At 45.3% G+C, this 19,704-nt stretch overlaps 1 protein-coding gene across 1 annotated transcript in view; it reads left to right on the plus strand.

Annotated features, from left to right (window-relative positions):
• LOC139416623 (metabotropic glutamate receptor 4-like) overlaps positions 1-14,625 on the plus strand; it is a 236,128-nt gene extending 221,503 nt beyond the window's left edge. The window contains exons 9-10 of the mRNA XM_071165504.1: positions 9,017-9,263; positions 14,576-14,625. Coding sequence (XP_071021605.1) covers positions 9,017-9,263; positions 14,576-14,625 — 297 coding nt within the window. The remainder of the gene's footprint in view (positions 1-9,016; positions 9,264-14,575) is intronic.
• The last annotated feature ends 5,079 nt before the right edge of the window (positions 14,626-19,704 follow it).

Raw genomic sequence — 19,704 nt, forward strand, 5'->3', positions numbered from 1 at the left:
CCAAGTTTATCATTTTAAAAGGCTAATTGATCGTATGTTACCACAGCTGAAAACTGTTGTCCTGATTAAATAAGCAGTAAAATGGGCCTAATTTAGACTAGTTGAGTATCTGGAGCATCAGCATTCGTGAGTTCGATTACACGCTCAAAATGGCCAGAAACCAATAACTTTCTTCTGGAACTCGTCAGTCTATTCTTGTTCTGAGAAATTAAGGTTATTCCATGCGAGAAATTGCCAAGAAACTGAAGATCTCATACAACGCTGCGTACTACTCCCTTCACAGAACAGCACAAACTGGCGCTAACCAGAATAGAAAGAGGAGTGGGAGTCCCCGGTGAATAACTGAGCAAGAGGACATGTACATTGGAGTTTCTAGTTTGAGAAACAGATGACCTCACAAGTTCTCTACTGGCAGCTTAATTAAATAGTACCTGCAAAACACCAGTCTCAATGTCAACAGTGAAGAGGCGACTCCGGGATGCTGGCCTTATCTCAACAAGCCATATCTCAGACTAGCCAATAAAAATAAAAGATTAAGATGCCTTCTAGGTAGGAACTCTGCCTAGAAGGCCAGCGTCGCGGAATCGTCTCTTCACTGATGACGTTGAGACTGGTGTTTTTCGGGTGCTATTTAATGAAGCTGCCAGTTGAGGACTTGTGAGGCATCTGTTTCTCTAATGTACTTGTCCTCTTGCTCAGTCTTTCTATTCTAGTTAGAGCCAGTTGGCACTGTTCTGTGATGGGAGTAGTAAACAGCATTGTACGAGATATTCAGTTTCCATTTTGAGCCTGTAAACGAACCCACAAATGCTGATGCTCCAGATACTCAACTACTCTACTAGTCTAAAGAAGGCCAGTTTTATTGGTAGAACAACAGTTTTCAGCTCTGCTAACATAATTGCAAAAGGGTTTTATAATGATCAATTAGCCATTTAAAATTATAAACTTGGATTAGCTAAAACAACGTGACATTGGAACAAAGGAGTGATGGTTACTGATAATGGGCCTCTGTACGCATATGTAGATATTCCATAAAAAATGTGCCATTTTCAGCTACAATAGTAATTTACAACATGAACAATGTCTATGCTGTATTTCTGAATAATTCAATGTTATTTTAATGGACAAAAAATGTGTTTTTCTTTCAAAAAGTAGGACATTTGTAATTGACCCCAAACTTTTTAACGGTAGTGTACAGTTGTGTATGTTTGGAGGAAAAAGGGGGAGGCTTGCAAACCGAAGAACATCATCCCAACTGTGAGACACGGGGGTGGCAGCATCATGTTGTGGGGGTGCTTTGATGCAGGAGGGACTGGTGCATTTCACAAAATAGATGGCATCATGAGGTAGGACAATTATGTGGATATATTGAAGCAACGTCTCAAGACATCAGTCAGGAAGTTAAAGCTTGGTCGCAAATGGGTCTTCCAAATGGACAATGACCCCAAGCATACTTTCAAAGTTGTGGCAAAATGGCTTAAGGACAAAGTCAAGGTATTGGAGTGGCCATCACAAAGCCCTGACCTCAATCCTATAGAACATTTGTGGGCAGAACTGAAAAAGCATGTGCGATCAAGGAGGCCTTACAAACCTGACTCAGTTACACTAGCTCTGTCAAGAGGAATGGGCCAAAATTCACCCAATTCACTTGTGGGAAGCTTGTGGAAGGCTACCCGAAACGTTTGACCCAAGTTAATCAATTTAAAGGCAATGCTTCCAAATGCTAATTGAGTGTAAACTTCTGACACATTGGGAATGTGATGAAAGAAATCAAATCTGAAATAATTATTTCTCTCCACTATTATTCTAACATTTTACATTCTTAAAATAAAGTGGCTGATCTAAGACAGGGAATTTTTACTAGGATTAAATGTCAGGAATTGTGAGAAATTGAGTTTAAATGTACTTGGCGAAGGTATATGTAAACTTCTGACTTCAACTGTATATTTCTTCTAAATATAGTATAATCCATTTCTAAAAGGACTAACTCTATTTTACCTTCCTTATAAGTGTGAAATACATATTTGTATATTTAGTGTAAGAGTAAATGTCGTCTCTTGATCAAAACGTCTGCCCCCATTGCTCTAGTTTGGCTTCCCGAACTTGTTAGGAAATCCCCTTTCATCTCATATGACTTTTGTCCGTCTGTGACAAATATACATATTTTTTCTTTAAAATCTCTGAATTATTTTAGATTACTGGCTATAAATCGATTTCTGAATGTGCTACAGCAACGAAACCACTATCCACTGCTGTGTTACGATGTATGTATTCCATAGTGGCTGTGAGGCAGGGTTCAGCCAAGAGTTAAAGGAAAGTCAGAAGAGCGAATGAAATGGTAGGAGGGAGTCCAAGCTGGGACATGCTAGCTTCAACTATTGTCAGATTTCACATCCTGCTTCATACAGACAGAAGAGACATACTCCTGTGTCTGTGAGAATCCGTTCCACCACTCAATGCAAGCCATTTCAATCTACAGTGCCCACAGATTGATTTATAATAAAAAATGTCAGTTAGAACCAGTACCAGAACCACGCATCAAAGATGTTTTAATTATAATCAACATGATAATTCACATTTCCTGTTGCTGCAGGGTTATTGTCCTGCTGTAACAAGCTGGCTCAAATTAAGATCTTACATTTGTATCCTTCACTTTGTTGTTCAGTTTCAATCAATTTTCACTGCCCCCATAATGTGGACATAATGTTAATGGTATAATGCCAAGTATATCCTAGAGCAGACACACTCAAAGCTTATCACAGAAAGGTAAAAAATGCATGTGATTATTCTAGACAAGAGCAAAGCTGGGACACAACCTTCATAGGTTTTGATATTGTCCTTAATGTGTACAATTGAATTTCAGTTTCTGTTGGCTAACATAAATGTACTGTCTGTATTGAGGAATATTGCTGTAGGAAACAAAGCAGCCATTGAGAGTCCCATACAGTTATAGTCAAATTACAGAGGTAAGCCATTTAGGAAGGTAATGGGCAATACAAAGAAAACCGTGGCCTTCTTTACGATGGTGGTAATTGCTGTTATTTTCAAAGAAAAACATAGAATTATGTTAACATTTACACCCTGAGCGACAGCATTGTCTGAGCACAAGATATGTGATGCACCTGAGTGAGACCTGGAATTGTACAAAGAGGTTAGCAGTGGCAGCATTTCGGTTTTCTATTGGATGTGATTAGTGTACAGTGTACATTAGGGATACATTACTTTGCCTTAACTTAAGCCCAAAGCTTTTAGATTTTGAACAACCTCTAACTCTCAATGAACTAACTGAACACATGTGCTTATGTCTTTTGGATCTCCTGCTGTCAATGTTTTGTTTAAGTTGTAGAAATACATTCTGAATCATTTGAACACCTTGCGTCCACCTACATGGGGTCTTGTTACATAACAAGACCATGGTTATGATGGTGCCAGTGTTTCCCCAGATTATTTTCCTGGCATAGGGGGTTGCCTCACCTATACAATGAGAGGGGAAAAACTGCATGGTAGGGGTGTGCGTGGGTACACTCTTAGAAACATATGATAACCCTTTTTGGTTCCAGGTAGAACCCTCTGTGGAAAGGGTTATACATGGATCCCAAAACGGTTCTATCTGGAACCAAGGGTTCTTTGACATTTTTTTTTCTAAGGTTATATAGAGAGGGGATGGCTGGGGCTTTAGACAGTTGATTGGTTGAGGATGACACTCCTATTTGACTGGCAGCAGAAGTTCAGTCAGTCAGCATGAGTACAGTTAGCCCTGGAGGTGGTAGGTGGTATCAGTAGTACAGTCAGCCCTGGAGGTGGTGGGTGACAATAGTAGAATGGCAGGTAGCTCTGTTAATTGTGCCTCCTGGTTGTCTCCTGGTTGACAGGAGGGTGACACAGCACCAAGCTCTCTTTTGTGCTTGATAAGGACAAGGCAGCTGATTGGCAGGGTTGTCAGAACAGGGTTAATCATGCATGACGATATGCACGCTCTGCCAATCTGGGATGTTTGAGAAGATGGAGAGCATTGGCTTTACATTGCTCTGACGTTGCACATGAAAGTAAGCTTAAAGAGCAACTATAAGAGTTTGATCATGTTCTTTCAAGGCTGTACAATGGCTTCTGCACATTTTTTCTAAGTAATTAAAAGGGAAGCACTGCAGCAATGAGGTGTGAATTCAGTACGTTCTGTACTGTACGGTGGAAACAGATGATAAACGCTCATTCAATCACAAAACAGCCTTAAAATATATTCCCTACTTCAAAGGAAGCTTATGCTGGCATCCAACCACTGAAAACGACAATAAGTAATGACTAACATCTTGAGCATTTTTGCTGCAAACAAAACCCAGCCAATGGCAAATACAGAAATCAGAAATCCAGTCATGACTCGAGCTGCTTTGATGTTGCAGAGGACAAAGAGGATACATGTGGATGGCTGGAATGGAAAACACTATCTATCTATAAACGCAGAAATAACCATTCCTGGTTTAAGTTAATCTTATGAATGGATTAATGTTTCCACATTGTTATCTGTTTGGAGGCGCTGTGTGAGGCTTTTCACTGTGATATTATGGGCCCAGTTACATTCCTGATACGTAGGAAAATGCAGAGGCAGTATCCTGTCAGAGGCAGGGCTGTAGATTGACAGGTGTGTAATCGTGGTGGCTCGGAAGGAGGGCCTGTTTCATGAGGCAATCTCACTAAATGGTCCCTGGCACTGTTTATCCTCAGTGATAAAGACACTTGCATGCAGAGGGCCAGGGATGGAGGGCTTTGGATGGCACTGTAGCTGCAGTCAGGTGCAGGTCGTCTGCAGGAGGCACAGCTGGAGACCGTCTTATGTTTGATTGATCCAATCCAAGCCAGGTCTGGCAATTCCATAGAAATATTCATAATTTGATCATCAGAAATTATAAGGCTTTTGTTTGGAAGATGTTACTTTCTGATAATAGGGTGATTATATTCTGGCCACTTACACCTATACACAAGGTAAATGCACGTCAGACTGTGGAATGAAACAGAATGCAGGGGATGAAATAGCAGAACAGATTTGATAGCTTCTTTAGGAGAGACAGGATGGCTTCGCCTGGTGGAGTCAGTCTCTTGAGCACCATTTTCCTGCTGTGGCAATGAGGCACATTGGCGATCATATCAGTTTGTCAAGGCATATTTATCTGGCCCGGGACAGGGGTCCTAGCCCCCTTACAGAGTTACTCCACTCTGTACTCCGGAGGGGCAGCAATATTGTGCTGGGATCACCCAAGGCCATGTGAAATCTTCTCAGTAGATTACATACTCCCCCTGAGTACCCCTGTATTTCCCACTTCAAGGAAAGCCCATTGATCCTTGCAGCGTGATCAAATAATTAAATGACACTATCACCTTCGTTGAAATGAGCAGACCAAGGCGCAGCGTGCATTGAGTTCCACATGTTTATTAAAATGAAACTTACTAATAAAAACAATAAACAGCAAACGAGACGTAACAACTGGAGTACTCACAGGCACTACACAAAAAAAAGATCCCACAAACTAAAGGTGGAAAAAAGGCTGCCTAAGTATGATCCCCAATCAGAGACAACGATAGACAGCTGCCTCGGATTGGGAACCATACCCGGCCAACAAAGAAATAGAAAAACTAGAATGCCCTCCCACCCCCAAAGGTGCGGCCGCAAAACCTGACTCCATGGGGGAGGGTCCGGGTGGGCATCTAGCCTCGGTGGCAGCTCCGGTTCGGGTTGTAGACCGCGCTCCGCTCGCTGATGCCTCCGCTTCCGTGGAACCGGACCGTGGATCTTCGCCGAAGGCTCCGGACCGTGGATCGTCGCCGGAGGAACCGGACCGTAGATCGTCGCCGGAGGAACCAGACCGTGGATCGTCGCCGGATGCTCCGGACTGTGGATCGTCGCCGGAGGCTCCGGACCGTGGATCGTCGCCGGAGGCTCCGGATCGAAGATCGTCGCCGGGGACTCCGAAGCGAAGATCGTCACCGGGGACTCCGGACCGTGGATCGTCGCCGGAGGCTCCGGATCGAAGATCGTCGCCGGGGACTCCGGAGCGAAGATCGTCGCCGGGGACTCCGGACCGTAGATCGTCGCCGGGGACTCTGGATCGTAGATCGTCGCTGGAGGCTCCGGACTGGGAACCCCCGCTGGAGGCTCTAGGCTGTAGACTGTTGCTGAAGGCTCTGGACCGCCAACCGTCCCTGGAGGCTCTGGACCACAGACCGTCGCTGGAGGCTCTGGACTGCAGACTATCGCTGGAGGCTCTGGACTGCAGACTATCACTGGAGACTCTGGACTGCAGACCGTCGCTGGAGACACTGGACTGCAGACCCTTGCTGGAGACTCCGGACCTTGGATCATCACTGGAGGCTCCGGGCCATGGATCATCACTGGAGGCTTCGGGCCATGGATCATCACTGGAGGCTTCGTGCCATGGATCATCACTGCAGGCTTCGGGCCATGGATCACCACTGCAGGCTCTCGGCCAAGGATAACCACTGCAGGCTCTGGGCCATGGATAATCACTGGAGACTTCGGGCCATGGATCATCACTGGAGGCTCCGGGCCATGGATCATCACTGGAGGCTTCGGGCCATGGATCATCACTGCAGGCTCCGGGTCAAGGGTCATCACTGTAGGTTTCGGGCCATGGATCATCACTGGGGGCTTTGTGCCATGGATCATCACTGGAGGCTTTGTGAGTGGAGCAGGCACAGGACGTACCAGGCTGGAGACACGCACTGGAGGCTGGGTGCATGGAGCTGGCACAGGATATACTGGACGTGGAGGCGCATTGGAGGTCTGGAGCGTAGAGCTGGCACAACCCTTCCTGGCAGGATGCTCAATTTAGTCCGTCAAGTGCGGGGCGCTGGCACAGGACGCACTGGGCTGTGAAGGCACACTGGAGACATGGTGCGCAGAACCGGCACACATTGTACCAGAATGGCGACACACACCTCAGGGCGAGTGCATGGAGGAGACACAGGACGTATCGGACTGAGGAGGAGCCCTGGAGGCCAGATGCGTGAAACTGGTTCCTATGACACCGGACTGGTGTCACGCTCCACAGCACGCCCGCTCTGCAGTGCTCTCAACGCCCACACCTCTCTCCGGAATCTTTCGTTGAGTTCCTCACTCGACTCCCTGACTGGCTCTGGTTCACCCCTCGGCTACGCCAACCACTCCGTGTGCCCCCCACAGTTGAGGCTGCCTCTTGGGCTTCCGTCGTGGTTGTGAACCCCGGAGTCGTCTTTGATCCTCCTTCGCTGCCTCCGCCAGCTTCCATGGCAGGGTCTTGTCTCCTGCAATAATCTCCTCCCATGTCCATGATGTCCTCCACTCCCTTTTCTCCCGGGCCCAGGATCCCTGCTCTTCCTGGCCACGCTGCTTGGTCCTTTGGTGGTGGGATCTTCTGCCACGTTCGTTGAAATGAGCGGACCAAGGTGCAGCGTGCATAGAGTTCCACATGTTTATTAAAATTAAACTCACTAATAAAAACAATAAACAGCAAACGAGACGTAACGACTGGAGTACTCACAGGCACTACACAAAAACAAGATCCCACAAACTAAAGGTGGAAAAAAGGCTGCCTAAGTATGATCCCCAATCAGAGACAACGATAGACAGCTGCCTCTGATTGGGAACCATACCCGGCCAACAAAGAAATAGAAAAACTAGAATGCCCACCCAAATCACACCCCGATCTAACCAAATAGAGAAATAATAAGGCTCTCGAAGGTCAGCGCGTGACACACTCTCATTTTTCTCAGGCATCCTCAGGCATCCTTCTCCACTGACGTTTATTTAGGGGCTTCTATGTACACAACACTTAAAGAAAAGCAGATTTAATCATAAGTCATAGGTACCCTATGGCAGGCTGCACTAACTCTTTAGATGTAAGTATTTCAGCATCCAGACTGAAGATAGAGCTGCAAAAAATGTAGAGTGCCAAAGCAGCACTATAACTAATGCATGTCATCTGTTGACATTCTCATGACAGACGACCTGTCGGGTTATTCCCTGTTGCCATAACACTAAGTTACTCATAATGTCTGGAAACACAATATCAGTCTACACCTCGGGCAAATCTATTAGGGATGTGGCTGGGAGCTGTGTTTGCAGTTTACACCCTTCTCCCTTTGTTCATCAGGCCCAGAATAGCTCAGCAACCCTGTCCCAAAGGAAGACAGAATGATGTTCCAAATAAGACATTGTAAAAGAAAAGCTTTTTGCGGTTTTCCAGGAGAATAATCCTGATGTTCACCACAGAGAGTAAATGTATAAGACAATCTTCCAATCTTCTACATATTATCTTCTCTGTTTTTGCAGTTACAGTGCTTTTTAATGCATAATGCATTAATGTATTTGTTTTCTACTGCTGTAGTAAATCAGTCTGTACTGTCTAACAACTCAGATGACCTATATGATCAGACACGAAGACACATTTAATCCCATTGAGAATATGATATAATTTATATGGGAAAAGCACTCCGAGGCACACACTCAGGCATTGTGTTGATGTTCTCAAGATGCCTCTCCCTGATCCTTGCATGTAGCCATGCTTTCTGTGCACAGCTGTGAGTCCCAGCTGCCTTTACACTCAGTTGACTCCAACCACTCTACCACAGCCCCAGGCCCCAGGGGGAAGACATCTGTAGTACAGTCACTCACTGGGAGGCCTCCTCCATTAGTCACATGTCATAAACAAACAAATAGACACACCAATAAAAACATAAACAGGAGTTGATGAATAATTCATAAAGCGCTTGAAAACAGAGCAGTGTCCACTCCATGTGTCTTATTGCGTCTGATGTTGGGGGTTTGATATTGCTGGAAGATCTACTAGGAGACAACTGCACTCATATGTTGTCTTGTTTAAACAATGTATAACTAGGTAATGTACTTTCAAAAGATCAAAGGTCAATGCTGTCACAAGTATCTTGAGAACCCTCTCCTTAGCCACTTGAACAGCACCATCTCTTTCTTGTTGTGTAACAATGTTTCCTTTGCTTGTCTCCTTCACAGATGTACATCCAGACCACGACTTTGACCATCTCTGTGAGCCTGAGTGCCTCTGTGTCTCTGGGAATGCTCTACATGCCAAAGGTCTACGTGGTCCTTTTCCACCCGGAGCAGAACGTGCCCAATCGCAAGCGCAGCCTCAAGGCTGTAGTCACCGCAGCCACCATGTCCAACAAGTTCCCCACCAAGGGTGGCCTCCGTCCCAACGGAGAGGCCAAGTCTGAGCTCTGTGAAAGCCTGGAGACACAAGGTTAGCAGCGAAGGCCTCAGGATTAGGGATGGAGCGAGGGGGAAATGGAGATCAGGGGGAAGAGAGGACAAAAAGACACACATTTAGTTTTTACAACACTCTGTCCTTGAGTTTATGCCTTAAAGTCAGTCAGATGTCATTTTGAGGGGAAAGTATCAGGCTTGAAAAATGAAAAGCAATGCACTTGCCTCTATATAAACTTAATTGATGGCATTGTTATTTTACACCTCAACAGCTTTGTGAAATTATCTATTGTTATTTTCAGGATGTAGGGAATTGGTAGTGCATTTTGTTTCATGCCAACCCTAGTAGCATCAAGCATTGGCTGGTGCTCTGAAACGTGGCACTGTCGGCAAACAGGACATAAAGAACAGCACAGGGTGAGATGGATCGATAGGAAAGGCTTCACATTCAGGTATCATCCTGCAGAGATGGCCATTCATATTAACTTTCCAAATCAAAATAAAATCTAATTTATTTATATAGCCCTTCGTACATCAGCTGATATCTCAAAGTGCTGTACAGAAACCCAGCCTAAAACCCCAAACAGCAAGCAATGCAGGTGTAGAAGCACGGTGGCTAGGAAAAACTCCCTAGAAAGGCCAAAACCTAGGAAGAAACCTAGAGAGGAACCAGGCTATGAGGGGTGGCCAGTCCTCTTCTGGCTGTGCCAGGTGGAGATTATAACATAACATGGCCAAGATGTTCAAATGTTCATAAATGACCAGCATGGTCAAATAATAATAATCACAGTAGTTGTCGAGGGTGCAGCAGGTCAGCACCTCAGGAGTAAATGTCATTTGGCTTTTCATAGCTGATCATTAAGAGTATCTCTACCACTCCTGCTGTCTCTAGAGAGTTGAAAACAGCAGGTCTGGGACAGGTAGCACGTCCGGTGAACAGGTCAGGATTCCATAGCCGCAGGCAGAACAGTTGAAACTGGAGCAGTAGCACGGCCAGGTGGACTGGGGACAGCAAGGAGTCATCATGCCAGGTAGTCCTGAGGCATGGTCCTAAGGCTCAGGTCCTCCGAGAGAGAGAAATTAAGAGAGAAAGAGAGAATTAGAGAGAGCATACTTAAATTCACACAGGACACCGGATAAGACAGGAGAAGTACTCCAGATATAACAAACTGACCCTAGCCCCCCGACACATAAACTACTGCAGCATAAATACTGGAGGCTGAGACAGGAGGGGTCAGGAGACACTGTGGCCCCATCCGATGATAGCCCCGGACAGGGCCAAACAGGAAGGATGTAACCCCACCCACTTTGCCGAAGCACAGCCCCCACACCACCAGTCTCCATTGGTGCAATAGGAGGCAAGATTATTGCTCCAGCACTTCAGCCCCATCCTACAGTAACACAGCTGCCGTGGTCGGAATGATCAAAATCCCTAAATGTAAAAGCGTATTCCAAATCATGAGAAAATAAGTTGATTTATGGATAGTCACGCTCATTCATCCATACAGAATGACGTTTTCCTGTATCTAATGCATCATCAGTCAATATTCCCATTACCTTTGGAGAACCAAAGCCAATGTTGAGAACATGTTCTGAATCCTCTATCACAGTGCTATTTGAAATATGCAGTTGCACTTCCTCTGAATGTGTAGGAAACAGGAGATGAAACTCTCAATATGGGGTATGTCAAAGAGACTGCTACAAGGAGATGAACAGAGTTAGAAAAAATGGCATACCATTTGGGAATGGAAAAAATGATTATAGCACCCATGGGAAATGCTCCCACAATTTCACAGTTTGACATCTATACCATGACCCATCTGGCCCAAGTCAGAGGACTAACAGCTGCTCTTTGTGCTTGTGTGTCAGACTGTGACGAGGGAGGAGAGCCCTGTGAGGGACTTTAGACACTCAGGTAACGGATGGAGAGCCTGACAATCAGCCTGCCTCTCACTCTGTATGACTGACCAATTCTCCCCCATTTACTTTGTGCCAATGTTCAGATGTATCCCATGCCTGCCTAAGATATGTACTGTATGCACAAAAACGTACCCACTGCTATAGCACCTTGGATGGTGTCAGACATTTATCACATTAACATACACACCCTTGACCCACAGACGTCGGTAGACAATGTTGGCGTGTTGTACTGCAGATGGCCTGAGAATGTGGTACCAGCCTGATGGCAACGGATGTAGGGAGATGACACCACTGTGGGCTGAATGCAGGGGATAGCCTCGCATCCCCAGTCATTTGTTTCCCACGTTGACAAACAGAGGAATTTGCTGTAATGGGACGTAGAACAACAATAAGATGTGGGAAAAGGGGAAAGACAGATGTGTCCACAAGCTCCAATTCTTTCTGGACCATCTATTTTTTTTATCTTGGCATCGCAGAGCATAAATATTTAAATGAGGTTAATTTATCAATGCTGCTCTGGGAAAGGTTCTGGGTGGAATGGAGAGTGCCCCCCACCCTCCCCACCTACCACTCCCCCACTACACATCCAACCCTCCAGTACTGTTGTCCCACACACCCTCCCTCTCCCCCCACTACACATCCCACCCTCAAAAACTGTTGCCTCCCACACCCTCCCTCTCAACGCATCACGCATCCATCCCTCACGTACTGTTGCCTCCCACACCCTCCTCTCCCCCCACTACACATCCAACCCTCCAGTACTGTTGCCCCCACACCCTCCCTCTCCCCCCACTACACATCGAACCCCCCAGACTGTTGTCCCCCATACTGTCCAAGTCTCCCCAATAAACATCCCACACTCCAGTGTACTGGCCCCCCAATGCACATCCATCCAGCTAGTGCAGTATCCCCTCACATCCTCCCTCACCTCCCACTACACACCCCACCCTCCAGTATAGTGGTCCCCCATACCTCACCTCTCCCCCCAATACACGTCCCACCCTCCAGTACTGTTGCCCCCCACACCCTACCTCTCCCCCATTTCACAACCCACCCTCCAGTGTAGTGGTCCCACACACCCCCACTACACATCCCAACTTCCAGTACTATTTCCCCCACACCCTCCCTCTCCCCCACCACATATCCCTGTCCTCCAGTACTGATGCCACCCACCCACACCCTTACCTCTCCCCCCACTACACATCCATCCCTCCAGTACTGTTGCCCCACACACCCCCTCTCCCCCCACTACACATCCCAACTTCCAGGACTGTTGCCCCCCAAACCCTCCCTCTCCCCCCACTATACATCCATCCGAACAGTACCGTTTCCACCCCACCCTCCAGTATAGTGGTCCCCAATACTCCACCTCTCCCCCCACTACATATCCCACCCTCCAGTATTGTTGCCCTCCACACCCTCCCTCTCTCCCAGTACACATCCCACAATCCAGTACTGTTGTCCCCCATACCCTCCCTCTCCCCCGCTACACATCCATCCCTGCAGTCCTGTTCCTTCCCACACCTTACCTCTCCAACCACTACACATCCCACCCCCAGTACTGTTGTCCCCCACACCATCCAACTCTCCCCACTAAACATCCCACCCTCCAGTGTACTGGCCACCCACACTCTCCCTATCCCCCCACTTCACATCCTACCCTCCAGTGCAGTGGCCCCCCACACCCTCCCTCTCCCCCCACTTCACATCCTACCCTCCAGTGTAGTGGCCCCCCACACCCCCCTCTCCCCCCACTACACATCCTACCCTCCAGTGTAGTGGGCCCCCACACCCTCTCTCTCCCCCCACTACACATCCTACCCTCCAGTGTAGTGGCCCCCCACACCCTCACTCTCCCCGCCACTACACATCCCACCCTCCAGTACATTTGCCCCCCACCCAAGCTGTCAGCAGTCGCCGCTCAGATTTATCTGCTCTGACTCACCCAAACTGCAAATGCTGTTGTGGACAAGATTGGCAGATATGTGTAATGATTTCACTGTTGAACAAGTGAACTGGTGACAGATTTATTTCAAGAGGACATACCATATCGGTCAGGCCACAACTTGATAAAATTAGTAAACATTTTGTACAGTGTCTCTCACATCTGGTAATTGTGTGAGATCCACATTCACCATGTACTGCATAGTTACATATTGTCATCTTATGCTCAATGTTATCACAATTCTCCAAGCTATCTATGCTTTTCCTAAATGTTTTCATTTCTATCGACATGGTGCCACTGTTGCATGCTTTGCTTGGTGCACAGAGAAAGATCTGAATGTAGTTACTGAGCCTTACATTTGAATGAGTGCTATTGCATCACATACTGCCCTATACTGTACTTAAAACAGGGCCGGCTCCAGGCATAAGTGGCTTTTTTCTTGGAACTCAGTCGGGGTCTCAATTTACTGTTTGAAATTTGGAGAAAGTTCGACAAAGGAGCAAGTTCGAAATTTGGTTGTGCCCCAGCAATGTTTTTCTTGGTATGTCAGTCACTGACCGTCACTCAATTAGCCATGTCAGCTAACAATTTTCATATTGGTAAGTTAGTCTACCCAGTTTTCTAAACTTGTAGCAATCATGCCCAAATACCGACCGGTCACGCAGGGCATGTGCCCAGGATCCCTGTCCTCCAGCAGAGCCCATTGGTTTTGTTAGTCACTCTCACTCAGATATAATTTACATGGCATAAGTTATGGCAAAATCTCACTAAGGGCCCCCAAAAGGCTAGAGCCGGCCCCGACGTAAAATTAACTGCAAGGGATACTTTACCATGAAATAGTCTGTACTTATACTGTAGGTCAAGCTGCAATTACTGGTTAAATAAGTAATTCTTAAGTCACTTTCAGAACAGTAAATATCCATGTGGAGACATCTCACTGGGCACAGATGTCAATTCAATGTCTATTCCACGTGGGATCAACATAATTTCATTGAACTGAGGTTGTTTCAACGGGTGTGTGCCCAGTGGGTTGTTACAACAGCATCCCAATAAGCAATTCAATATTAGTTTTGAGAGTCAATTACTAGCAATAGCCACATCTGTACCCTGCTCTGCCCTACTTTCCAGCAGATCAAGGAAATCTGCATTTAGATGCAATTTACAGTTGGCAACACATTTCCTAGGAAGTTAAATAATTATTGTAATACTAACCACACAACATGAAAAATGCTACCAGTGCTTGCTGTGCATATTAATTACTCTCTTACTCCACTGTTGGTTCCACCTGTACTCCCTGTTGACACTTGTGGTCTAAGGAAGTCATGCATAAATAGAAACTGTGCCGGCAATCACCTTAATGGACTGGAAGATAAGCCCCTGACAGATGGTTAAATAAGCCTTAATTGAATTGCCCAAATCTTCACCCACATCGTTTCCTCTCGCTCTTCTTTCCCTATCTTCCTCTTTCACGGCTCTATTCACAGCATTGGCCTCCAAGCAGACATACATCAGCTACAGTAACCATGCCATCTAAGAGACAGACAGTGGAACTCCGGCTTGGAAGAATAGCAAGGACCGTGGAGTGAACAAACACCAAAAACTGGAGCACCAAGATGCAAGAGCAGTGGCAAAGGTGGAGAAATGAGAATGCGAATAATCACTCAACATACAGAACTGATGTCACTATTTTCAAGAGGACAAGACAAGGCAAATATATTGAATGCCAAACAAAAGCAGTGCAGGGTGGGGAAGTGGGGATGTCAGGTAGACAGTGATGTCTCCCCTCCCCACCCTCCTTGTGACATGTCAGATACACCAGGCAATTACATTTCCAAATTCAGTCAGAGCCAATGACTTCAATTCAGTGTTTTCCTTCTGGAGTTTATATAACAGCATTTCTCTTCTGGTGTTTTGTCTGAAGCTGACTAACACCCTCTTCGGTAAGAGTGAATTGAGTTTTCTCTTTGTGTGCAGCAGTGTTGTGTCTCTCTCTACCAGTAGTAATGTGCAATTATTTGCCTCCCTTTCTTCTCTGTCCTTTCCAATGTGGGTGAATTGCTGAACATAATATCAAATTAGTCAAAGCTGTCAAAAGTAGATGAAAAAGTGTGTTGTTGGTGTGGGGTAAGTCTTCATTCAAGGCCAAAATAAACAAATATTAATACTCAGGCTCTGTAACATTAACATTATGTTATCATCATTTTAATGAAGGTCATAGTTGTGAAACAGAGCCAACAAGTATGCACCTTTCCAACCTTTAACATGTATGAATATTCAGTGTTACAGCAGGTGTCCAATAAGTGTTTTCTTAACATTTTGTACATCAAATAAAGCGATGGATTTTCACAGATGACAGCGATATCATAGCTGACACCATCTTTACGGGCTTATATACAGTCATAGAGCATGCCTGTGGGAGCATAATGTGTACTGTGCTGTGTTTTCAAAATCTATTAAATCCAACATGTGTGAGGATTGTGGTTCAACAGACACAGTGGCATTATCATGTTTTGACTATTACACACATGGTACCTTATGCAGATTAATGCAGATTAGAATACATGAAAAGGCATAAGAACTGGCTAAAAAGTAAAAGTATTGTATGTTCAACACCGCCTACTTTTCAGTGAAATACAGCGTCAAGACTACAGCCCATAGACAGCCATGCACTGCCTCAGTGTATTCATGCTGGCATTGTCACATGTGAGAATATCATTTCATGGTCTTGTTCCATTTGAAATTCAGCAGTTCCATCTCAACGTGACGAATTTGGAATCTGTAACAGATATGTCTAACATATAGCTAGCTATTGGCGATACGTTAAGTAATGATACAAAACACTCTTTGGAGCATCAGCAATGTACTCTGTCTAGTGTGCACAATCCTTGGTTACGTTATTGACTCATTTGCCATGCACCTGTGATTTTTGTAATAGTACTTGTTCCATTAATGTTGTTCAGAGAAAGGAAGTCCCTCCACATCCACATGAGGGAATTGGGTTTAAAATCCCCTAAGGACGATATACATGCCTGTGCGGAAATCTAATTAGCATAATAAAAAAAGCCCCATAAGAATCTGTCAGTTTAAGCTAGAGATATCTGTTTGTTTGCATTGGATGCATCTCAATCCACCGCATCCAGCAATTTAACACTTCTGCATCTGCGTTGAAAGGTGACAGAGTTAGAGAGGTGTTTGACAGACCATGAGACATCCCGAAATAACAATTTGGATGCTACAATTAATGGTCTTTTCACAAAACCGTCTGAACGGTTTGGCCTAAAAGCTATTATGACCCCTCTATGCAAAGATGAGACTCTCACGAACAGGATGTTGTTTCCTGTTTTGGAATAACACGAAAATGTCAGTGGTTTTGCTCTACGACCCCTACAAGCGACCCCCTGTATCGTTTGAAGTCCGTACGACCGATCTACCAACATCTGTCTGTAGAGTCCGAACAGTTCGGGCTATGTACTAATAACCTGTGTAAAGGTGAGACTCTGACAAACACGTAAATGTTGGTTTGTTGCTCTTGGATGCGCACAGACTTCCCAAGACTCGTCTGAAGGTCCTCCGGTACCAGATTAAAAATTTAATGGAAGTATATACAGTGCATTCGGAAAGTATTCAGAAACCTTGACTTTTTTCCTGATCAACCCACACGCAATACCCAATAATGACAAAGTGAAAACAGGTTTTTAGAAATATTTTCAAATGTATAAAAAAAAAAACAGAATTACATTATTTACATAATAATTGAGATCCTTTGCTATTAGACTCACATCCAGTTTCCATTGATCATCCTTGATGTTTCTACAACTTGATTGGAGTCCACCTGTGGTAAATTCAATTGATTGAACATGATTTGGAAAGGTACACACCTGTAAGGTGTGTATAAGGTCCCACAGTTGACAGTGCATGTCAAAGCAAAAACCAAGCCATGAGGTCGAAGGAATTGTCCGTAAAGCTCCGAGACAGGATTGTGTTGAGGCACAAATCTGGGGAAGGGTACCTAAACATTTCAGGAGCATTGAAGCTACCCAAGAACACAACGGCCTCCATCATTGTTAAATGATGGAGTCTCTTCCTAGAGTTGGCCAACTGGCCAAACTGAGCAATCGGGGGAGAAGGACCTTGGTCAGGGAGGTGACCAAGAGCCAGATGGTCACTCTGAAAGAGCTCCAGAGTTCCTCTGTGGAGATGGGATAACCTTCAGAAGGACAACCATCTCTGCAGCACTCCACAAATCAGGCCTTTATGGTAGAGGGGCCAGACAAAAGCCACTCCTCAGTAAAAGGCACATGAAATCCCACTTGGAGATTGCCAAAGGCACCTAAAGACTCTCAGACCATGAGAAACAAGATTCTCTGGTCTGATGAAAACAAGATTGGACTCTTTGGCCTGAATGTCAAGCGTCACGTCTGAAAGAAACCTGGCTCCATCCCTATGGTGAATCCATGGTGGTGGCAGCATCATGCTGTGGGGATGTTTTTCAGCAGCAGGGACTGGGAGACTAGTCAGGATCGAGGGAAGGATGAAAGGAGCAAAGTAAAGTACAGAGAGATTCTTAATGAAAACCTACTCCAGAGCGCTCAGGACCTAAGACTGGGGCGAAGGTTCACCTTCCAACAGGACAACAACCCTAAGCACACAGCCAAGACAATGCAGGAGTGGCTTTCGGGACAAGTTTCTGAATGTCCTTGAGTGACCCAGCCAGAGCCCGGACTTGAACCCCGATTAAACATCTCTGGCGAGACCTGAATATAGCTGTGCAGCGATGCTCCCCATCCAACCTGACAGAGCTTGAGATGATCTGCAGAGAAAATTGGAAGAAACTCCCTAAATACTGGTGTTCCAAGATTGTAGCGTCATCCTCAAGAAGACTTGAGGCTGTAATCGCTGCCAAAGGTACTTCAACAAAGTACTGAGTAAATGATCTGAATTCTTATGTAAATGTGATATTTCAGTTAAAGTGGGGCAAAAAAAGTATTACGTCAGCCACCAATTGTGCAAGTTCTCCCATTTAAAAATATGAGAGAGGCCTGTAATTTTCATCATAGGTACACTTCAACTATGACAGACAAAATGAGAAAAAAAAATCTAGAAAATCACATTGTAGGATTTTTAATGAATGTATTTGCAAACTATGGTGGAAAATAAGTATTTGGTCAATAACAAAAGTTTATCTCAATACTTTGTTATATACCCTTTGTTGGCAATGACAGAGGTCAAACGTTTTCTGTAAGTCTTCACAAGGTTTTCACACACTGTTGCTGGTATTTTGGCCCATTCCTCCATGCAGATCTCCTCTAGAGCAGTGATGTTTTGGGGCTGTTGCTGGGCAACATGGACTTTCAACTCCCTCCAAAGATTTTCTATGGGGTTGAGATCTGGAGACTGGCTAGGCCACTCCAGGAGCTTGAAATGCTTCTTACGAAGCCACTCCTTCGTTGCCTGGGCGGTGTGTTTGGGATCATTGTCATGCTGAAAGACCCAGCCACGCTTCATCTTCAATGCCCTTGCTGATGGAAGGAGGTTTTCACTCAAAATCTCACGATACATGGCCCCATTCATTCTTTCCTTTACATGGATCAGTCGTCCTGGTCCCTTTGCAGAAAAACAGCCCCAAAGCATGATGTTTCCACCCTCATGCTTCACAGTAGGTATGATGATCTTTGGATGCAACTCAGCATTCTTTGTCCTCCAAACACGACGAGTTGAGTTTTTACCAAAAAGTTATATTTTGGTTTCATCTGACCATATGACATTCTCCCAATTTTCTTCTGGATCATCCAAATGCTCTCTAGCAAACTTCAGACGGGCCTGGACATGTACTGGCTTAAGCAGGGGGACACGTCAGGCACTGCAGGATTTGAGTCCCTGGCGGCGTAGTGTGTTACTGATGGTAGGCTTTGTACTTTGGTCCCAGCTCTCTGCAGGTCATTCACTAGGTCCCCCCGTGTGGTTCTGAGATTTTTGCTCACCGTTCTTGTGATAATTTTGTCCCCACGGGGTGAGATCTTGCGTGGAGCCCCAGATCGAGGGAGATTATCAGTGGTCTTGTATGTCTTCCATTTCCTAATAATTGCTCCCACAGTTGATTTCTTCAAACCAAGCTGCTTACCTATTGCAGATTCAGTCTTCCCATTCTGGTGCAGGTCTACAATTTTGTTTCTGGTGTCCTCGTTGGTCTTGGCCATGGTGGAGTTTGGAGTATGACTGTTTGAGGTTGTGGACAGGTGTCTTTTATACTGATAACAAGTTCAAACAGGTGCCATTAATACAGGTAACGAGTGGAGGACAGAGGAGCCTCTTAAAGAAGAAGTTACAGGTCTGTGAGAGCCAGAAATCTTGCTTGTTTGTAGGTGACCAAATTGTTATTTTCCACCATAATTTGCAAATAAATTCATAAAAAATCCTACAATGTGATTTTCTGGATTTTTTTTCTCATTTTGTCTGTCATAGTGTAAGTGTACCTATGATGAAAATTACAGGCCTCTCTCATCTTTTTAAGTGGGAGAACTTGCACAATTGGTGGCTGACTAAATACTTTTTTGCCCCAAGGTATTTATATTTAATTAATCTGCAAACATTTCTGAAAACATGTTTTTGCTTA

Source organism: Oncorhynchus clarkii, chromosome 9, assembly GCF_045791955.1.
Source record: "Oncorhynchus clarkii lewisi isolate Uvic-CL-2024 chromosome 9, UVic_Ocla_1.0, whole genome shotgun sequence".
Taxonomy (NCBI): Eukaryota; Metazoa; Chordata; class Actinopteri; order Salmoniformes; family Salmonidae; genus Oncorhynchus; species Oncorhynchus clarkii.